The sequence below is a fragment of the Convolutriloba macropyga genome, chromosome 10 (assembly GCF_964194025.1).
Source record: "Convolutriloba macropyga chromosome 10, txConMacr16.3, whole genome shotgun sequence".
Taxonomy (NCBI): Eukaryota; Metazoa; Xenacoelomorpha; order Acoela; family Convolutidae; genus Convolutriloba; species Convolutriloba macropyga.
The window spans coordinates 55977770-56000985 of record NC_134477.1 but is presented as its reverse complement, the minus strand read 5'-3'; the positions used below and the strand labels follow the sequence as shown (position 1 = coordinate 56000985).

Sequence of the window (23216 nt, the reverse complement as noted above, 5' to 3'; positions counted from 1 at the left end):
TAAAACGAGAGCAACCGATTTAGTATATTAGTAGGCCCAACGATATTATTTTTACACTTTTTCTGAGCTTTCTGAGATTTTCTGAGATTTTATGTGTACAGGGGTTACGTGGTTAAAAATGACGTAATATTTTCTGTTCTTTTTATTTAAATAGCGCAATAAACTTTCTCGCTGGATAGATTGCTCTTTTATTTACTTGGTAACAATTATCATGTCCTGAGAGGCATCGCCGAATGATTATTTTACTAATATAATAGTCCTAATTATATAATCGATTAAAATCGGGGTTAAAATATAAAGAGGTTAAATGACAGAGAAGTTAAATGATAGAGGGGTTGTTAGTAAATCGGAATTAAATGATAGGAGGATACATAAATATGGGTGAAAAGCGGGACACAGAATTATTTGCATTCAAATAAATTTTGTATCAGAAACATTATTTAGGTCACTCAGCAGGCAATAGTTTTTGGTCATTTAAAACGGCATATTTTAGAATTTAGGAGATGCGAAAAAAGTATTTCTACTATGTTATTTGTACGCCGAAGGGTTTCACTCTATTATTGAAATTGGTTATAAAGTTTTCAACGTTATGATCCATCTAGGACTCGAATCACTTATATTACTTATAAAAGTTGTCAAAACAACAATTGATTTAAAAAACCATTTTTAACTTGAAAGAAACACAAAAACGCACTGCTAAATTTCAAACAAAATTTTGTAAACATTTCTTGAGCTTAAATTTAGACCTCGAATTTCGGTCTGTCCTTCCTCGCATAACTTTCATCAACAAACTCTATTAACTATTTGAGTTCCTTATAGGTACCAATTTCCAAATTAAAAGTTGCAATAAAATGTAACAGCGAAAAAATCAAAGTATATAAAAAAGATTTATCCATTATATATCAAAAATTAGGATTCTGACAATAAATTTGATCATAACTACACTTAACTACAATCATATATTAACTGTTCTACCACCTCTGTTTTAACTGATTTTTGTCAGTCTTCCATTGAAGTCTTTCGCCACTACCAAAACTTTTCTGACTACAGCATATGACCGTTTTCAAAAGCAGAAGGGTGACCCAAATACGCCCAACTTTGAAAAAATTGCCTAGCTGTCTATATTGTAGTTAACTTTCTAATCAATATTTGAGCTGATCTTTTCTGTGTCACGAGAAAAACTTCGGCCGAAAAACTATAACAATTCCGCAAATATTTTTTTTACAAATTAACCTCAATTGCTCATCAGATTCAAGTTAAAAAAGAATAAATAGCTGCGTAAGATATTAAGTTTTCAGAGAGCACCGCAATTAAATTTAGAAAAAAACTGATTATTATGCGGCTGATGATAGTGAAAAATTTCGTGATTAAAATTGTCACCTTTTTCGAAGTTCTTTCAGAGACTGTTAAATAATTTTTTTTTTCAATATTTTTTATCATACAAAACAAAGCTATTCATGGATAAATGTGTAGAAGAAAAATAGCATTAGCAGTTGAGATGTGATATTTATAGAGTGTTTATTTGAGTGTCAAACCATTCCGAAAACATGCGAGCACTAAAAACAGAGAAGTGAATAGCTTTAGACAGAAATTGACAAGTTAACTGCTGCTGTTTTCTGTCGCCTTGCCGTCTGATATTCCCTTTTGATCGAACAAGTATATACTTGACAAAACTCAAATTCCGCTGTTTAAAAATTCATTATAGATTTTTTTCTTTGCGTCTGATAATTCTCGAAGCATCAATAAATTTCAAGTAGAAGCTTTTACGTTCGCATCGCATCTTAACCTTTGTTACAACTGTTTTTCAATTATTCATAGTTAGAAATTCCGCCACACTTTAGCTAAAACGGAAAAGTATTGTTTATGTTGATGTATGAATCATCCAAAATCAGTTGTTTTATATAATCCTTTTTAAAGGAGACATACAAATACAGAAATTTATTAGGCATAATCTAGTCCTTATTTGGAAAATAAGCATAAACAGCTCATGATTTAATAATAGAATAAAATAACAATGGACAAATTTATCACAACGACACTTTTACGCATTGCTTGTTTAAATTAATATAATCAGGAATTACTATATCAATAAAGCAAAACATGCAACAGCAAACACAATGAAACCAACGGACCAAAAAATTTGGGATTTGTGTTCTTTTTCAATCCAGCGACTAGTTTTTCCTTACGAAGAGGGAAAATATTATCCCAGATTTAATGGTCCAGGGCCTCAGCAATGTGTAAATATAAATTTTCTCTCACAAATTCTATTACATCAATCCTTTACTAAACTTAACGGTTTATTGCGATATTATTAAGCTTGATTATGAGGTCAAAACGGACAATTGTTAAAAAACATTTATTGTTTTTAATTTCACTGTTGATAATTTTTTTGTTGTTCCAGTAATAATTCGAGTGGTTTAGGGCTTAGTACTATCATGCATGGCCAGTAAGAACATCTGTCTTTGTTTAATATTTATTGTTCCTCGATAGCATCAGAAAGCACAAATTCTGAAGATACAGATTGCGGTTTAAACAATTCAGCTGAAATAAAAACCAGAGTCCGTTTAATGAGCTGTTAAAATATTAATCCATGTGCAACCTGCCCGCATAGTAAAAGTGGGGGGGGGGGGGGGGGTGTTTAAAGTTATATATTAGATAAAATGCTTTTGTTTAGAAATTAACAAAACCACCTTTTCAAAAAATCAGCTGAGCTTTAAAGCTATTAATCAAATATTTGCGGTCAAGTTTTTTGTTGTTTTCATCAAAAGTTTGTTTCATCAAAAAGACTTGTTAGCTTTCCTGAAAAACTATAGAAACGTTATAAATGTTGACTTGGGGGGAAATTAGTTTGCAGAATTTAAATTAACTCTTTTGAAATGAAACGTTGGTTCAAACATTTTTACAATGAAATGCGGAAAACTGAATGAAATGAATTTTATTTTGCCTTTCAGGAAACTAATTGTGTGAATGTGAGCAAACGTTTATGACTTTTTCGAACTTAATAAATATCAAATTGCCTTTTGCATTAATAAAATACTTTGAAATTCTAAACTTAGAGTTAAATTACTCTCTCGCTCTCAGAAACTACAAAAGCGAAATGCGGAGTAAGCAATATTAAGTCTTCAGGAAATAGTAGCATTACTTCAAATTCATTTGACCAGAAAATGAGTGTAGTAGCTATTTGATATTGGGTTATGGTGAACATATCGGTTAAATTTATCGCCCAGAATAGGGAAGTTCAGTTTCAAAACGGAAAAGGGCTTATTATTTTCAAATTGAACTTATTCTCATATATCAATAGCCCACAGCATTGAGCTAACAACCATTACAGCAGATAAAATGGGGGAAATTTAAGTGGGGTTGATTTTGAACTTATTTTGAACAAAATTGAACAAAAGGAAAAGACTATTTGAACAACAAATGGATTGAAAACAAACCTAAATTGAACTTGATATTCATTTTGAGCGTATGGTACCAATGAATAGGACATGAAAACTGAATTATTGATCAACAAGTCCCCTGTCAAAACAATAAAAAAATCTCTTATAATTGGGAATTGGTAAATAATGGCGCGAGGGAGCTATAGACTAAAAGTCGGCCAAAAAAAAGGTAAAAAATAATTGGATTGATACGTGCGAACGTCGTTAACAGTATATAAAAAAGACAAATATATAACGTGTCTGGTAATTGGTATATTGTTGGATAAAAACGGCTAAATAGACTGTCTAGACTCGAATTACAAAGACCATAGCAAACAAAGCCAGGGAGAACGAACTTGCTTAAACCGAAAAGATAAAAAAAATGTGGCTCTCTAATTATGCAATAGAGCATTCTTAACAGCAGTAGAATTGACTTTGACTAAAAATTATTAATAAGGAATGCTAGTGAAAAATAATGAAATTATTACCTTACTTCATTTAATACTTAATTTCTAATTTTATGACATTACGAAAGCAAACCTGACATCCTTTTTAAAATTATCTAAGAGAAAATTTAAAGTATTTTTTATTGTGAATTCAGAAAAAAAAATAAAATATTGCGTACCAAAGTCACATCGCACCAAAATGAATTAAACAAATAATAGAAAAATTTCTGATTCACATTGAAGCTATTCACCAAAAATTCTTAGTGGCAGAATTCTGCTTTGGTATCTGACTATCTATTTCCAACACTATTTTCTCGGCACTCTTGGTATATGAAGAGTGGCGAGAAAAGGGTGGCCGAAAAAAGAAAGGATGAAGTAATTTCAATGTGGTGTAAGCTATGCAACTGTTGTAATCGCACTTCAAACATTTTCCACTCGCTTGTTACTCGGTTTCACTTCGCCCTCTCGAAGTTATTTAACAACTCGTCTTTGCTATGACATTTGATTTAACATGAAAATGGCACTCAAATTATTTCATAAGTAAAAAAACTCCATTGTAAGCTAACCACTCCCTGGAAGCTAAAATCAGCGGAATGTTAAGGTCTTTGCAGTAACCCACCCTCAAAAAGGAGAAAAAAAACGTTTCTGCACTAGATAAAGCCTATTTTTACTTCACCCAAGGTACAAGCAGACGAACATTCTTTCTAAAACTAAAAACACAGTCAAAGATTACAATTAATGCAAAAAGTAGCATGTTGCATATAAAGTAATCAAAAGAAATCTTGTTATTAATTACAACCTTTAGGAAGTTTCTTAAAGCTTTTTAGTACATTAAATATATGAAAAAAATGTAATAAAACATAAAAAGTTTTAAAAACCATGCGTGTAGTGAAAAAAGTAGGCTCTTAAATAAGGAATCGGTTTTTAGGACGGTGTTTATAGATTGGCCACATAGGACAGAAGGAAGCCCCCAAATTTGCACCCCCCAAATATGTTCTTTTTGGTCCTTAGAGATCCGTTATTTTAGTCATAATAAATTGCCGGTACCGTTGGACGAATGGATTAATTTTTGTTTCCAGTTGTCAAAAAAATCAGTGCCATAAAGCTATTCCTGTGAAAGAAAAGCGCAAAAATATTAAAAACACGCATTATTCTTTGTCTGCTTACATTATAAGCAAAGTTGAATTACCGTATGCGTCTTATTTTCAAAACTTCGCTGCAAAATTAATTTGTAAATGCCGTGTGTATATAATTGTATATGTAAGTGTATGAAATGGTGACCGCCGTATTGGCCGACAGGGCGTTTAGCCGACAACCAAAAAATGAGAAATTTAGCCGACAATTAAAGTAAAATGAGCAATAAAACTTATTCTGAAGCTGTGATTGGCCAATTTAAAACACTATTTCGTAAGCGGACAAATATACCGCAGTTTTTTCATCGACTAGTGTAACGAAGGTCTATCAACTAGCGTAACAAAGGTATTTAACCACATCTGGTCATGCCTCGCTGGCCATGGCCATGCCTCGCGGGCCATGGCCATGCCTCAGCGGCCCGTGGGATTTGATATGAATCTATCACAACCGAACTACTGACCAATGAGACTTTTATGACCAATTATGATAAAATTGTCGGCTAAATTTCCCATTTTTTCCTTGTCGGCTAAACGCCCTGTCGGCCAATTTTCCTAGCACCGTATGAAATGCAACCAATATGCTATAACATGTATAAGTGGGGGGTGCAAATAGACGTGGGGGGGCAATAACAGAAAAGAGCCGAAGGAAGGGCGTTCTGGAAAAGATTCCAAGATTCCACTGTTTTTAGCTTCCTGTAGTTTAAACAAATACTTAGACCTTATATTTTGCCTCCAATTAATCCCCCTTAATAAGATGAATAGGTGTCTGGACAATTTACCCAATTGCATTTTATCCAATGCCATTTTACCCAATGGCAACACTAATTTACCCTAATGTTAAAATTGCCAGAACGACTATTTAGCCGACTATATAATTAAATGGCCCGTGGGACTTGGTATGAAACTATCAATACCAAACATCGGATAATTGAACGAAAAGATCAAAGAGCATTGGGTAAGTTGGCAGGTTGGGTAAAATGGCATTGGGTAAAATGGAATTGGGTAAATTGTCATGTAACCAATGAATATCTTAATAGAACGAATAAAATGAATAAGATGAACAAGACTTGGATGAAAATTTTAACGAATCGCAAGAAATACGGTTTTCTAAGGCCGATTAATGAGTCATAACTTGATAGTTAATATCCTGAATAAGACTGGCCCAGTTTCAGAGTGAAGAATTTAACTTGAAACATATTGATATTTGCCAAATTCTACCTCTCTGTGAAATCTTGCTCAACATTTGAATTTCCCCTTTGATGTTAAGAGTGACTAAATATATGTTATGAAAGTAAAGTCACTGAACCATTTATGTCCAGAATTAGGTTTACTTTATTACAAAATTAAAGTAAACATTTTTCATGACTAATTTCGTGCAAACCGCAAGAATTTCTGTAGATATCTGTCTATTTTGAATTTTGCGCAACGGAATTTCTGACAGAATTTGTTAATTTTAACGAAAAATTCTTTAAGATAAAAAACTTTCGAACAAAATTGATGCTGAAACTCAGTTAACTAGAAATAATTTTTTAGTTTATTTACTATATTTTTTTTCAAAAAAATCAAAATTGAATTATAGATAATTGAGGAATTTTTGTTTTAAAAATTTGATGCATTCATATTGATAACAAACAACACACGCCAACAACATATATATACCTTTATGTTGATTCGCGACACCCAATAATTTTTTTTTCGATGAGAACTCGAGAAAAAAATGGTTGAAGAAAATCGAAAAGTAAAAAAAAGTTGAAATTACTTACAGCTGTTCCAGCGAGTCGCAATTGATCGTCCGTGACCTCGCTCGTCCAAATTCTGAAAAATTCGGCTGATGTGCGATGAAAAAATCGTCCGTTTCTTGTTCATGTTTTGATTTATTCCGTTTTTTGAAGAACTTTGGAATCAATTTTGGGAAAAACTTGGACTTTTTCTTCTTGCTATGGGCACAAGCTGTTCCCTGCTCTGCAAAATTCCAAGCTTGTGAAGACAGGTTTTCGCAGCTGGCGGCGGTTCGACTCCCGGAGCCTCCGGCTTCTTGAATACAACTGAAATTTGATATCTGAGGTTTTGAGCAGTTTTGTTTTTCGCATTTTTCCGTAGATCGTTTATCGTATTTTTCCAAACGATTCATCATATTGGAGAAGTCGACATAATCGGAGGCGCGCCTGGGAAAAGCGCTTCCAAGACTTTTCCCTTTTTGGGTCTTATTTGGTTTTTCGAAATGAGGGTAATCTTGATATAGTTGGGCTCTGGTTAGAGATGGAGTTTGATAGCAATAATTATTGTGGGGATGGGCGGTACTTTTCTGGGGTTGTAAATTGCCCGGGTAAATTGCATTTTGGGCTAAAAAGTCTTGAAACGCAGCCTGCTGCATTATTTAACTAATATCAATTAACTTTGTTGAATTATTAGACAATTGTTAATAGTTCGTTGGCTTGTAGGCTTTTTGTTTTTGCCAACAGCGATAATTTAATCAACTTTTTTGGTAAGAAAAATAAATCATAAGACGTAATAAACAAACCAGTAATAACTAAATAACTATTACTAATTTTGTTCAACTTTTGTTTGGCTTGGACTTTGCATAAAAATGAGCTCAAACTGATAAAACACACTTTAGTACAGCTGTACGTATAAGTCCAAGTTATGAAATTGTTAGTTATAAACGCTCCGATTTATGAAGATAATTAGCTGGTTAAAGCTAATTGCTTTCGATTGGTTTTCGATAGTGAATTTTAATAAGTTAAGAATACGGCCAAAAATCGCTGATTTTTTCACTGTCGCCTATGAAAACTTTTCTCCAGTGATGAAGAAGTCAAACTTCTCGACAAATAAACGAGAAATAAACAAGCTTTGATGTTGTTAAATTAATACAATCCAAAATCGAATTCACTTTTGATTAAATCGTTTGATAACATTTAAAAAGTACAATTAACTTTTTATTCCCGATAAATCAACTCTACGCGACACGCTTGCTAATATACACGTTTCGCATTTTCTAATGTTTAACTCTAATTCAATAAAAGTTAACATGTGATAAATAATAACATTTACTGTCATTTATTACTAACTCAGTACTTTTTGGGTCGCCAAACTTTTAACACACTCAGACCTAAATTCCCAATTTAAACTGGGATACAAAATAACAAAATTTTGAAACTACGAATTCAATATTCGCAATAATTTCAGCTTGACGCAACTCAAAACACGCAAATGATAAGGTAAATTTAGCCGTATGGGCAATTTAAACCGGTTTCTGAAATAAACTGCAAGACAATTAGGCTAAAGTAAATAAATAAATAATCGAATAATTCTCAGGTGAATCGAAAGGGATTGTTTATCGTTGTTTGTTTGTCAGGTGCAATCAACAGTAGGGGGGTACTCGGTTCCAGATTATCTCCAGCGTTTGTTATAACCTGCGCTAGTTATAACTAGAAGTGGTTATTATTTATCTTGATGATTTGAGCGCTCAACTTCGCGTGTCTTGATTTGGACTTCTGAAACAAAGCAAAGAGTTAATCACAGCTCAAGTTATTCTCACAGTGGCACTTGAGTGTTATAACTAAAAGTTAATTATAGTTATGAAGAATAATAAATGTTTGCTAAGTTAATAATTGTCTTGCGCTAATTTTGTATTTGCTTTATCACGGCGTGATTAAAAGAATTACCTGAAATTTTGCCGATGTAACCAAATTTCAGATCAATTTTAAATGTCGACCTGTTGTAACATTTTCAATTTCCCCTAACTTTTTGAAACATCAGTATATACAAACATACTTAGCTCGATAAACTGAATAATTTCTATAAATCGGTTATAAAAGTGTTGCAATGTTTTATTGTTATCTGCCAAAAAGGATAAATTTTCCAAAAATAAACATCGAATATAAAATTTTATTACAAGCGAACTAATTAAAGCCAAATGTCAACGTTATTAAGTTGCAGCCGACTGAAAAAATATGTTTCTGAATAAGTGCTGAGAATTTAAGTGCATCAATGTATTAAGCTTCCCTTCAGTTGGTTTTCATTAAATTGAGTTTTAGCCACGGAAGGAAACCACTTTGTTTAATTTAGCGCCTGAAGTGAACTAATTTCTATTTGAGCAAATCTAAACAAAAACCACTCAAAAAATTTGCGGTCTGGGAAAAGTTGAACTCAAATTTATTAAGTGAGGGAAACCCCCTTTTTCTATAACCATTTGAAAAATTTCTATCAAAAAAAATTTTTTGACGCCTTATTATTAAGTACCACTCATTTTTTTTCAGTTTTAAAAAAGCAAGGATCCTTTTTTCGAAGCGGAGTAGGACTATTTCAACCCCCCCCCCCCTGGCTCGGGTAAAAGATAAAAATTACTCTCTGCTCAAACTTACAATTGTTAACTCAAATTGTGCTGAATCAGAAATAATTACCCGAAGTCACCAGTAAGTCTATTTCAGAACTGAAAAGGGTAAATGCCGGTCGGTCTGTCTTTGGAGACTATGATCCTGGACGTAGCGTACTATGCTCAAGTCAAAGTATAGCCTTTCAATATTTTTTTTTCGCTCGAGTCACCTATTTAGCTATGAACATGGCAAAATATTACTTTCAGCTGCCAGCTTCTTTTTTCATATGATTATAAGATGAATCGCGGCTTTTTGGACACAAAATAAAAACTTAATTTAAATGGCTTAAGCACTGGTTTGTAAGGTGGATTCTTTGTTTTAAACGTTTCAGTACTGAAATAGTAAATGCTTTCAGGGTTACATGACAATTTACCCAATTCAATTTTACCCAATTCAATTTTACCCAATGCCATTTTACCCAATGCCAACTTTCCCAATGCTCTTAAAAAGGAATTGGGTAAATTTTCCCGTTTTAAGTCCGGACAATACAAAACTCTTACTGATTGAGCGCTAGTTGCTTTAATCAGTTTTGAAACAGTGCATTTCATGTGTTTTCTTATTTAGGTTTGCGCACATAATCTTTGTTGCAAATGAATTAAGATTGTCACTTTCTCACAGACAGAATTTGATTGGAGCGCGCAAAATTTTAGGTCAAATCTTCTATCTTCGTAGTTCTAAAGTTTAAGTATGCACTATATAGTAGAAATTTTGTAAGGCAGTGCAAATTGTGAGCTAGACATAGCGCAATTTAAACTAACTATAAACAATTAAAATCGATGTCTCATAGTAAAAAAAAAAATTGGTCATAACTGTCAGCGGAAACGAAAACATTGATAACATTTTTTTGTCTGAAAACTTTTTGCTAATTACGCCGGAAGACAACTGGAATTCATCAGCTAGAAAAACATCATAGGGAAAGCCAGTTTTACAGGTATACATGTTCTGAAAAAATATTACAGAACTGGTCAAGCCCATATGAACAAAAAAAAATTCATAAAAAATTGTATTTTCTCATTATAACAGTTTTTAGTCCATTAATATCTAATTGTGAGCATTCAGCAAGACATTTTACGCACAAAACTGTTATTTTTTAAAAAAAAATCAGTTCTTTAAAAAATTTTAAGACTTTTCTTTAAGGGTTACATTAATATATCTTACTTCCGCCTCTTTTTTAATAAACAAAAAAGAATCTGCAATGCAAGCACCCCCCCCCCCCACACACACACACACACACACACATAAGTTCTCGCTCTCTCTCTCACACACACACACACACACACACTCACATACACACATATACACCCACACATAAACACACACACACACAACGCACATACGCGCACGCACGCACGCACACACACACACACATACAAACACACCAACACACAAAAAAGCTCTTCTATACAAGCAACATGCTAATTGATGCTTGAAAAATTGGCTTTTTTCAAACTCCGCCAAAGTTTGTTCAAAATTTCTTTTAAAAACAAAACCAAACTTTTGTTTAAAAAAAGTACAAAATTTAGCTCTCCAGTTAGGCAGGGTGCCAAAATGATCGAAGTGTTTCTGAAGCATTCAAGCAATGAACGGAAAATAACTTCAATTATCCAATTTCAATCATCTGGCTATAAAATGATACATCAATTGTTTTGCCTTGATTATCGTTGCCTATCACTCCTAACTAAATTTGTAAAGAAATATCACTTTCATTTTTTGAAGAATATAAGAAAATTGATTCAAGGCATCAACAACTCTTTTCAAAGGCTGTAATCGATCACAATTAATCAAACACTTTTTCTCTACCTTTAAATTCTCAGTAACATCCCACATGTCCCTTAGATTTTCTGAAGTAACGAGTAAAAAATTTTTGCAAAAACTAATTGTTGATAATTTTTATACCCAAAAATGTCTATGTCGCCAACTTTACGTTAAAGTTTATCCATTCTATTGAAATGAAACACAGTATTTAATTTTTTTAAAAAATGAAAATCTATGAGGTGTTATTTTCAGTCAACTTTAAGTAGTAGTTTTAATTGACGTTTCACAAGAAGAAAATCCTATCAAATAAAAAATAAGAAACAATATACTCACTGTTAATATTGCTAAAAACAGTAGGTTGGCAATATAAATTGTTTGATTGTAAATAAAAACAAATATGGGAGCAAATTAACTTGAAACGATTTCAAATTTTACAAAAATTGGGAAACTCTTTTGTTCGACTATCGCAAATTAATCTGCAGGACAGTCCGCAAAATGGAAAAATAAAAAAATAGGGAAACAATATTTCAAAAAAGCTCGAGTCACAATCTTAACTAATGGATTTTTCACGAGGAATATTGTTTTGAGTGCATTGAGTTGGAAAAACAATAAACAAAAACACTTACACTAAATTATTTTCCAATAAATTGCACGTTATTTATAGTTATCAGCAAAATTCTGTCTGATGATAAAACATCAAAAAATTTCAAGAGCCTAAAAAATACCGTAAATTGTTACATATGCAAATATATATCGACTGTCTCAGAATTTTTTTTGTATAAAATTAGGGGAGCGATAACTAGGAAAATTTAACTCACCTTGCATAGTTGATGGATAAACAGATTGTGTTATAACTAGATTATAACTAGCTATAGTTATGACAATTTCGCTAATTGGCGTGATGACAATTTCACTGTGGATAAAATCCAAATTGTGCTAATTATGAAGAAATAAGCTAAAAGTTATCCAAGCTTACACTAAGGACCAATTATGAATGATTAAAATAATATTTAAACAATAAAAACACGCCGCGAATAGGCGTGCAGTCCACAAGTGTGATTTTACACAAAAAATATAATTTGCAACTCAATCTCCCGTCGATATGTTTTGAAATTATTGGATCAATTTAATATTTTTAAAATAATACTTTCACATAGATTGTGAGAACGCACATTTTTGTTAAATTCCAGTTCTTATACTGATATTGTGTGAAAATTTCTAATTCAATAAAAGCATTAAGAAAAAGTGTTCTGCAGCATTTTGTAAATTTATATCATCACAAATTGTCAACCTGCCTCTGGCTAATAAAAATCCGGAATGAAGGTTAAAAACGGGCGGCGACAATATATATTATAACTGTTTAAAACTGTTATCAATAATATTACTTAACTCAAACAGAACGGGGAAAAGGAAAATGCCTTCCCTTCAGTCAGACGTTATATAAGTAGGCGATAAAAACAACAGTCACGCGCGTTTTAAAATTTTTGCGCAGCTCTTTTGAGGAAAATTATTGGTTTTTGTTATTTTTTCTATTCCTCGCTTTATTTGCCGCCGTTAAATTCAGCTGAGCGTTTTTAAACATTTCTTTTATCTTGTGGGAATAAAAATGAAAAACACACATGCAGTAGTAGTGGTCTTAGTTATTCATACATTTGTTCATGTAAAATAGCTCAAGTTAGAGCTGAAAAATTGTGACAGTGGGGGGAAAACGATGTGAAAAAATTGGAATATCACTTAGAATTTGTGAAGAAATTCCAGTCGCGAAAATTAGCCAGCCAATTTTGAGTGTTTTATTCAGCAATGTTTAACGCAAAGCCTGTCAATGTTTTCAGACGTGAAATGAACAAGAAAAAAAATTTTCACCAGTAGCTTATCTGTGAAAAATTTATACCATGAAATGAAAAATGAATAACGTCGTCAATTTTTCTATTTATAAATTTTTATCCTACCTTAAAAACGATACAAAATTTATATTTGTAAGGCATTGCTCAAGAAATATAATGACGAACTGCTAAATTGAGATTGTTTTTTATAATTCGTTGATTCTCGGTTTAAATTTAAGGATACATTATTACGTAAAGCCTTTGCCAAGGAAAATGATGGAAAAATAAAAGCTTTTTTTTTACCATTTTAGACCAATGGTAAAATGAACTATTCTACAAGGCAAATATAAAAAATGTAGGTTCGATTTGACCGCAAGTTTATAATGAAATTCACACTACAATAATCCTCTTTTTCCTTTGCTCAGCTTGTTGGAAATTTATGAGGCAAAAATGTAAATTTGACATCACCATTTCAATAAAATTCCCCAAAAACGAAACAAAATTTTTCCGCAAATTCAATACGTGACCTATCAGCTGATTTAGGAAAAAAGTAAATTTGATACAACTACAAAAACAATAAAGAATTGATAAAAAACGGATATTAAATATTTTTTTTTATGCTTTTTGAAAGAAAATGCGGTTTTAATCACAGTTTTTCTATTGTGCGAGCACAAACGGTTGGAGGCATTTTTGATCAAATAACAACCGAATTTTTACTCTATTTTACGAGGGTCAAAATGATTTTTAGAGGGAGGAGAAAAAGTTATGACAACAGGGAAAGGGGAGGGAACAAGGGAAGGCGGGAAGGGGGTGCTATTTCTTTTGTGGGAAGGAGGTACTCATTTTAGTTTTTCGGGGAGGGAGGAGGGATATTTGAAAAATAACAAAAGCGCGCAAGATACAAACCGTACTGAGTGAAAATTACTTTCTTGTTTTCTCTAAAATCAGCGTAAGGATGTTGATAAATAAATTAAAACTTAAGAAAAATGTGTTGAATTTTGCACAGTGCAAATTAAGTTTGCGATTTTTATTGTTTACATTTTGTGCACTTTTTCTGCACAGTGAGATAAACATACAAAATCGAGGCTCTAATAAAAAAAAGATGGTAGTACGGGAAAATATATATTCGCTGCAGAAATTCAAGAAAAAGAAAAGTTGGGAAAAATCAGGAAAAATAATACGACAGTCAGCTTCTTTATTCATCAGTTGAAATATCTTCTGCCATAATTATGGAAAAGTTACCACTTATTTTTCGCTCATAAGACATTTCCTTTTCAAGTTTTTTGACAATTAGGAAAATTCTTGAGGGAAAAAAAGCGGCGGTTCGATTTTTTAACAACAATACGTAAGTGTGTCAATAATTCACACGTTTTTATATACAATGTGCGTTGTTTTTCTCTAAAGAAATGAACGCCAGGTCAACTCAGTATATTAAAAAACACATTTCTGATGAAATTAAAGGCTATGGTCAGAACCTAAAGCAGTTAAAACTGTTTTCCCTGCTCTCGCCCTCCCTCCCATCTCCCTCCCTCCACAATCGTGAACAAATTTTTTGTTTTCATTATACTGTGTGATCAAATTAATGAGCGTTGTTGCGCCTATAAAGCTATGTATTAGCCTAGTAAGAGGTGGAACTAGCCATTGCAATTAATACATGTCATTATAAAGGAGTAAAGTTACCGAAAATACAAGGTGTACTTTACAAGGAGCGTAGAAACTACTATTAAAAAAGGTCTCAAGTAAACAACATTACCGCTGCAACGCTTCTAAAATTGAACAGTTTTACTTAAAAATAATTGTTTTTAAAAGAATGTCAATTTTGTTCTTTGTGTGCTAACGCCATGCTTACGAATATATTAAGATATAATTAGTAAAATTTTGAGAATTTGCTTGATCAAATGGGTTGGTTGATTTTTGCACGAGTTTTATATATGCAAAGGAAAGGCAGTATTAATATTTTAATCGAGAATTCATTTTAAAAAACAATTCTTGAATTTTTTACGGCCGGAAGAAACACTTACACTATGGTACCGAAAAGCTAAGTACAGCAGAATTTGTGACCTTTCAGCGTTATTTTGCTCGAAAATATTGATCATATCATGTTAACGCATGAAAAGGTATGAAATGTAGAAGTTTCAAAGAGATTTTCATTTAGCCAACATTTTCGTTTTCTTCACTTACACAGAAAAGATGATAAAGCTGCCTCTTCTGTTTACCAAGCAGTTACGCTCCAAAATTTTCGAGGCTTTTCTGGACAAAATACAATTGCAACTCTGCTTAATAACAAGACTTCTTACAAGACTTCAGACAAGCAATCACTTATGTTTTGAGGTGCATTGGAATAAGATGTACGGAAATTCTTCGTCAGATGTTCACAGAAGCCAGACTTTCCAATTTACGTGGATATTTTGAGAATATACAAAGAAAAGTAGCATTTCGAAGACATTTTTTGACAAAAGGATAAGGCTCCCGTGCATAAACTATTGCCAGGGATCTCTTACACGAGACAGAGTGAAATAAACAATAATGGCCGACATATAGAGTCCATGTATGAAACCAAATCTAAACTTCAGCGAGATTTTCGAGCACAGATCACAGGGAAATTTATAAGAAAACGAGTTCTGAGAAATTTCTCAGAAAACTATATGAATCGTTACTTGAGAGCTGATTTGAACTCAAAATCTTGTTTATTTGAAGTTCGTGGTGATTTATAAAAGTTCTTCAGGTACCCCATCTACGTAACTTTTTGGTACCCCAGTGTATATTAAATTCGACACGAACAAAAACGATCATGGGATCATTTCAATTCACTTGGGTTTTCTGTTCAAAATATCATTAGGAAGCTGGCCTAAAAAACATCTATTCCACAGCATAAAAGAACCAAATGATCGCAACTTCTACTCAAAAACGAAGTGATATAATATATATACATATATTTATGTTCAAAACATAAAAGAACAAATCGAATCAAGGCTTACTAATGACAGTTTTAAACTTCCTAAGCAGTTTTAAGAAAATCTATCTAATTTGTTTAGTCAAAAGCTTATTGTCGTTTTGACTTTTAAAAATGCTGTTTTTTTAAAAAAACAGATTAATAGGCTTTTCCACTTTTTCCTGTTTTTGTGGCCCACTTGAGCTTAAGGTCAGCAAACACAGGTCGCACCCTTGCGAAAGGACTAAAAATTAAATTTCATTGTAAGTAATGGTATTTTTGTAGTAATGGTATAGTAACACAGCCGGCTGGCTGTGTTACTCCGAGATTTCACAAAAATTGTCTATTTTGTGGTTCTTTTTCTGGTCTTTTCACATTATTGACAGGTCAAAAATGAAACCATTGGCGTTTGAAATGACGGCACAATTGAAAATATCATTTTTTCAGTGTGTAGATTATGGTACTATTGGCTTAGACACCTTCTTCTAGCAGAATTTCATGGAGGTGTTTCAATTTTACTTTTATTTCTCGTTCTTTTTATATTCGTATAAACATTCTGGAAAGTTGCTGGTCTTAGCGGCTTGCTATGGATGATGGAAGGATTGATTCCAGTTGATAGCTAAATTTTGCCATGACTTTGATATCAAATGTTTTTTTTAAACGAGATCGATTTTTTTGCACTCTTCTCTGTTTCTAGTTGTTACCTAATTTCTTTAATTACAGGTCGTACACCGCATTGTTGAAAAAAATTCAATTGAAGATATCTACTGTTATTGGTGCGTTGCTTATTGCTTTAATGGCCTCGACATCATTGGTTTTTTTTGCAAAAAAAACTTAGTTTTTAATTTCTATCTGTATTTGTCGCTCTTTTTTATACGTATGACTTGTTCTGAATAATGGAATAAAGGATCTCAATGGCTTTTTTGGAGAAAAATGAACCATTTTCATAATGATTTGTTAAGTTCGGCAACTTTTTAAACTTTGTTATTTGACGCTATTTTTACTTTGTTATTGAGTTTTTTTCTCAAAAATATAGACATTGAGTTTTGGATATAAATTTTGTTTTGTTGGTTGATTTGCCTCGTAGTCTTAGTAATGGTCCCGTCGTCCCCCTAATGTGGCATCATTTTTTATACTAAGTCATCTTGAAAGCAAATTTTTCATTCATACACAAATTTTTTCAGCAATATTTGAATTTTCGAAAGTTCTATCTCTTCCTCATTTGGTAGACAATTAAGCAAAAAAAGTGGATGAGCGGGGTCGGAACATTATGTGCACGCGCACATTACCGGGCCTCCTAGTTTTCTTTAAGAAATCAGTATTAGGCTATAATTATAAAAACCAAACCAAGCTGAAAACAGCTCACTTTGAACTTCCTCAAACCTGTAATGCTGGAAAAATAATCCGTGTCAGAAAATTTGTAACCAAAAATCTAAAAGAAACTTCTCTCAATTCGAAACCACAATTAAGTAGTTAAAATGAAATTTTTCTCTTTTTTGTGCAAAATGTGAAGAAAACTTACATGTAAGGAAGTCTAAATACGTTATGATATCGCATTCCTTCATTTCCTTTTGTAATTGCTTGCGTAACTGATGATGATAATAAAAACTGATGTCTCTCTTTAAGTGTTTTGCTAATTTAAGACGTCTGTTATTTTTTATTCTCTGCTCTCATAACGCTACTATAAAAAATAATTTAGAATTCATTTTGTTCGTTAATTTGGTAGAATTTGATTGTAAGTTATGAAATCGAATGAAATAAAACGGATATAGCGATTCAATATTGTCCATTTTTTCGCTTATGAATTGGTCGCATTTAATGACACGTTGAATTCAAATTCAGTACATTCCTCTTATCCATATAAGGGATAACAAAAAATAAAAAAAAACCATTTGAAAAGGAGAGATTTAGATGTTATAAAAACAAGTGTAATGTTCGCGCTCGTTTTCAATTGAATTCCAGGTCATAGCCTTTTTAGGCGAGAATGAGCTGGGGAAATCACACATAAAAGACAAAAAGGCCGCACTAGCTTAACGGTTCTTTTACAGTTAAACCCCGGGGAAATTTTCATCAAACGTCTTAAAAAACCAGCGCCTTGATCGTAAATTACACCTTAAGGTTATCCCCATTTTCTATGGCCCGAATTTCGAGGCGGGGTGTAGAATATCAATTACAACTCAGGGTGAGGGGACTGGGAAGGGGGAGGGTTAGTAATGTGGGGAGAGGGAGGGGGTTAGTGGTCAGTTGGAGGGGACAGGAGGGGGGTTTGGTTTAGGGTAATCTAAAAGTCAAAATGTTAAGCTTAGTGCAAAATTGCAGGAGGATGTTATCTAAGCCTTGATTCCTTGATTGGGTTCATTTTGAGGTGGAAACAAACCATAATAACCCCACCTCGCGTTTTTGTTCCATTTTAATCATGGTATAGATTGTGCCCAAAATAGTGTTTCCCAGTTTTTTAATTTAAAACTGGGGAGATTATTGAAACAGACGCAGACTTGGTTATTACTTTCCCAAAAAAGCTCGAGGTTAAACTTAGCTCTTGTTTATTAACAAATAATGTCGTTCTATTTCACACGCTCCTCCTTTTAATTAGGCTTTCGGTTTCCTGACACGCGCGGTGTAATTAGGCTTTGTGTCTCATTACGACACTTTTTGACTAATGAAGGATGTTAGCCAGACGTGAATGATTTCCGATTCGAAGGTCATTTAGAATACCGTTTTTTCGACATAACATTTCAAGGTCAGGCTATCAAAGGTCAAGAAAACTTAGCAAAAAATTATTTTAAGCAGTAATTACGAGCAGTAAAGCAACAAAACTTTCAAAATTATGGGAAAATTTAGACAAAAAGGGAAGAACAGAAAAGGCGGCCTCCCTAAAATTTGATTTATAAAGTTATTAACCGACCGGTTATTACTAAATTTCACGGTCAGGTGTGAAGTTTAGCACAGTAGTTATGGATTTATAGGAAAGCCGGGTGGAATTGGTTATCCATAAAAGCCCAACTTCAATACTCACGCTGATCAAAGGGGGCGAACTGCAGACGGGTTAGGGACAGTGACTCATGTAATATCTCCCATAAGTTATGATTTATTATAATAGTAATCACAATATTGACTTTTGTAATTTAGGATACGGGTGATTTAACCCAACATTGAATTTGTAATTGCGGCTGATTCATTTTTCGCCAAATTGTTGATGACACACAAAGCAAATTTAAAATTGGGTCATTATGACTTTATCATTTTGACCGAAAATTCATGTATGTTTGCATTTGTTATTACTACCTGGGCGAGTTACAAGTAGAATTCGCTAGTTATAACTTGAATTCGAATGATATTAGTCAAATAAGTCTTAATGATATAGATAGATTGAGATAGGTGTGTTAGAAATGACCACAAGGCACCTTAAATGTAAATTAATCAAATCTCAAAATTTACTATGATAAAGTTAACTAATTCCTCCAGGGTTCATGTGGCTGGTGCATCAACGAGTGGGTGACGGGGGGAGGGGTTATGGGGGGTGTTGTAGGTTGTTGTAAATTTACACTTTTAATACAGATTTATTTTTTAATTATTTGCTTTTGTCTGGTATTCATAGCTGAAGAATTGTTTTTAGGCGCCATACAAAAAACAAACATTATATGTCTCTTCATAATGGTTTTTGGTCTGAATATAAAAAATAACAACACCCAGACAAACAATTTGCTCTATTTTATAAGTAGAATTTTGAAGTAAGAAAATTTTTTAGGCGGTTTCTAATTAACTGAGGGGAATTATGATATAATTCTGCATTTATTTCCATTCATGGAAAAGTTAGAAACTTGGGTCTTCTTTTCAACATGTCTCAATTATGTTACAGATTTATTATACATCTGAATGGAAACCTGCCGAATGAATATAGAGTTTATTATAAGCCAAATCTTATCTGAAATCGAAATTTTAACGTGGAAAAATTTAAACGTGGAAAAAAAACCCTCGCAAGTTCATTGAAAATAATTATGGAGTAAAGTCTTATTTTGCAACTCAAACTTTTTATAGCAAAATTTTATTCAAAAACGTCTCTTTGCTCCGATCATTTTTATCGCGAATCGGAACTAAATTAAGGAAAAGATTTAATTGTTCATGCAATTTTGACTGATTGATTTATAAGATTATAGGTTTTTTGAAAATTATGAATTTTGAGTTTCAAAATTGTTTTGGCATGGAAACCAGCTTGCTACGATAAATTTCTCTGCTTACAATCAAAACCAGCAAGATATTCATGACCGAACCGTTGCTTATAAATTCCATCAAAACTCTGTCAAAAATTTTTCATCTATTTGATTAAAAATGACCAACAATAGACTTTTCCCAAAATTTTATTTCCAATTGTACAATTTAGATGTACAAAATTTGGACAATTGTGGTCTTGATGACGAAAGCATTGAAAATTTTGCTTAGTTTTCCTAATAATTATTGGCATTTCTAAAATCTGTCTCCAAATAAATGAGTATTGTAAATAAAAACAACAACCTAATAAGTTTAACAGATTTTCCAGAAAATTGTACTCCTAATGAAGAATAGTTGCATTACAAATAAGGCGTTCAAAATTATTGCCCCGCCAATGACGCATAAATTGATTGAATTGATTACTGAATTAGGTAATTCTTTGTCATAATACTCAAAAATTCTTCCACTCTTAAACGATCTCACATTTTATCTATACTTTATTTGTGGATTGGTCTGAGTTTGTAACTTAATTTTGACATAACAAAATTGTTTTGCGAAAATCTATCTTTGCTTCGATCTTTTTTTATCGCAAAGAGGAACTGATTTGTGGAAACTATTTAATTGCTCAGGCAATGTTGATGGATAAATTTATCAGTGAAATGTTTTATTAAGTTTCAATGCTCACCCCCTAAGTGTAGAAAAATTCAAGTGCACACAATTTTGAATTCAGAAACTTGAATCGTCGAGAATAATGCGCAACACAAAATTAAGTTTTTTTCACTCAGAATGTTTTTGGAAAAAATTGACAATCAAAAAAACATACACTATAAGTCAAATCATTACACAAATCTTTTATTAATGTTCTTAAACATTTGTGCCCTTACAAAAATCTGTCTAAAATTCAATGATGTGAAAAAAACACTAAATAAAACACTAAGTACTTTAAACACAAACAGATGCAAGCACTGTAAGTACAAACAACTTTTAGGACCACAAGATTTCAATGAATTCCAAAACAATTTGGAACCAGCTTTTTCTATAAATTCAAAAGCGAACAGCAGTTGCGTAGATTTTCCAGTCAATTCTCTTAAAATTCTTTATCCTGTTGATTAAAAATGACTAAAAAAATTAATCACAATTTTTCATTTTCAATGTACAATTTATATGTACAAAATCTGGATGAATGCTGACAAACATTCAAATTTTTGCTAGTTTTTATAATAACTGTTGGCATTGTGGCATTTTCACAATCTCTATCCATATAAAAAAATAAAATATACAAATAAAAATATGAGTAACTTTTGCAGATTTTTCAGAAAAAAAGTATCCACAAAAATAATATTTGTATTAAAAATAAGGAGTTCGAAATTATTGTCCCGCCAATGACGCATAAATTGATTGAATTGATTACTGAATTAGGTAATTCTTTGTCATAATACTCAAAAATTCTTCCACTCTTAAACGATCTCACATTTTATCTATACTTTATTTGTGGATTGGTCTGAGTTTGTAACTTAATTTTGACATAACAAAACTGTTTTGCGAAAATCTATCTTTGCTTCGATCTTTTTTATCGCAAAGAGGAACTGATTTGTGGAAAATATTTAATTGCTCAGGCAATGTTGATGGATAAATTTATCAGTGAAATGTTTTATTAAGTTTCAATGCTCACCCCCTAAGTGTAGAAAAACTCAAGTGCACACAATTTTGAATTCAGAAACTTGAATCGTCGAGAATAATGCGCAACACAAAATTAAGTTTTTTTCACTCAGAATGTTTTTGGAAAAAATTGACAATCAAAAAAACATACACTATAAGTCAAATCATTACACAAATCTTTTATTATTGTTCTTAAACATTTGTGCCCTTACAAAAATCTGTCTAAAATTCAATGATGTGAAAAAAACACTAAATAAAACACTATGTACTTTAAACACAAACAGATGCAAGCACTGTAAGTACAAACAACTTTTAGGACCACAAGATTTCAATGAATTCCAAAACAATTTGGAACCAGCTTTTTCTATAAATTCAAAAGCGAACAGCAGTTGCGTAGATTTTCCAGCCAATTCTCTTAAAATTCTTTATCCTGTTGATTAAAAATGACTAAAAAAATTAATCACAATTTTTCATTTTCAATGTACAATTTAGATGTACAAAATCTGGATGAATGCTGACAAACATTCAAATTTTTGCTAGTTTTTATAATAACTGTTGGCATTGTGGCATTTTCACAATCTCTATCCATATAAAAAAAATAAAATATACAAATAAAAATATGAGTAACTTTTGCAGATTTTTCAGAAAAAAAGTATCCACAAAAATAATATTTGTATTAAAAATAAGGAGTTCGAAATTATTGTCCCGCCAATGACGCATAAATTGATTGAATTGATTACTGAATTAGGTAATTCTTTGTCAAAATACTCAAAAATTCTTCCACTCTTAAACGATCTCACATTTTATCTATACTTTATTTGTGGATTGGTCTGAGTTTGTAACTTAATTTTGACATAACAAAACTGTTTTGCGAAAATCTATCTTTGCTTCGATCTTTTTTATCGCAAAGAGGAACTGATTTGTGGAAAATATTTAATTGCTCAGGCAATGTTGATGGATAAATTTATCAGTGAAATGTTTTATTAAGTTTCAATGCTCACCCCCTAAGTGTAGAAAAATTCAAGTGCACACAATTTTGAATTCAGAAACTTGAATCGTCGAGATTAATGCGCAACACAAAATTAAGTTTTTTTCACTCAGAATGTTTTTGGAAAAAATTGACAATCAAAAAAACATACACTATAAGTCAAATCATTACACAAATCTTTTATTATTGTTCTTAAACATTTGTGCCCTTAAAAAAATCTGTCTAAAATTCAATGATGTGAAAAAAAAACTACGTGTACTTTAAACACAAACAGATGCAAACACTGTAAGTACAAACAACTTTTAGGACCACAAGATTTCAATGAGTTTCAAAACAATTTGGAACCAGCTTTTTCTATAAATTCAAAAGCGAACAGTTGCGTAGATTTTCCAGCCAATTCTCTTAAAATTCTTTATCCTGTTGATTAAAAATGACTAAAAAAATTAATCACAATTTTTCATTTTCAATGTACAATT

General features: G+C 32.1%; 1 protein-coding gene across 8 annotated transcripts in view; it reads right to left on the bottom strand.

Annotated features, from left to right (window-relative positions):
* LOC142348217 (uncharacterized) overlaps positions 1–23216 on the bottom strand; it is a 58422-nt gene that overhangs the window by 7943 nt on the left and 27263 nt on the right. For 3 of the 8 annotated variants that reach the window (XM_075399490.1, XM_075399486.1, XM_075399489.1), the window contains exon 2: positions 6762–8492. In XM_075399490.1, coding sequence (XP_075255605.1) covers positions 6762–7372 — 611 coding nt within the window. In that variant the 5' untranslated portion in view covers positions 7373–8492. Of the gene's footprint in view, positions 1–5716; positions 5841–6761; positions 8493–11755; positions 11778–11947; positions 12974–17406; positions 17733–18900; positions 19207–23216 lie in introns of those variants that run through there. The other 5 variants (XM_075399492.1, XM_075399491.1, XM_075399487.1 and 2 more) reach the window with 5 other exon arrangements.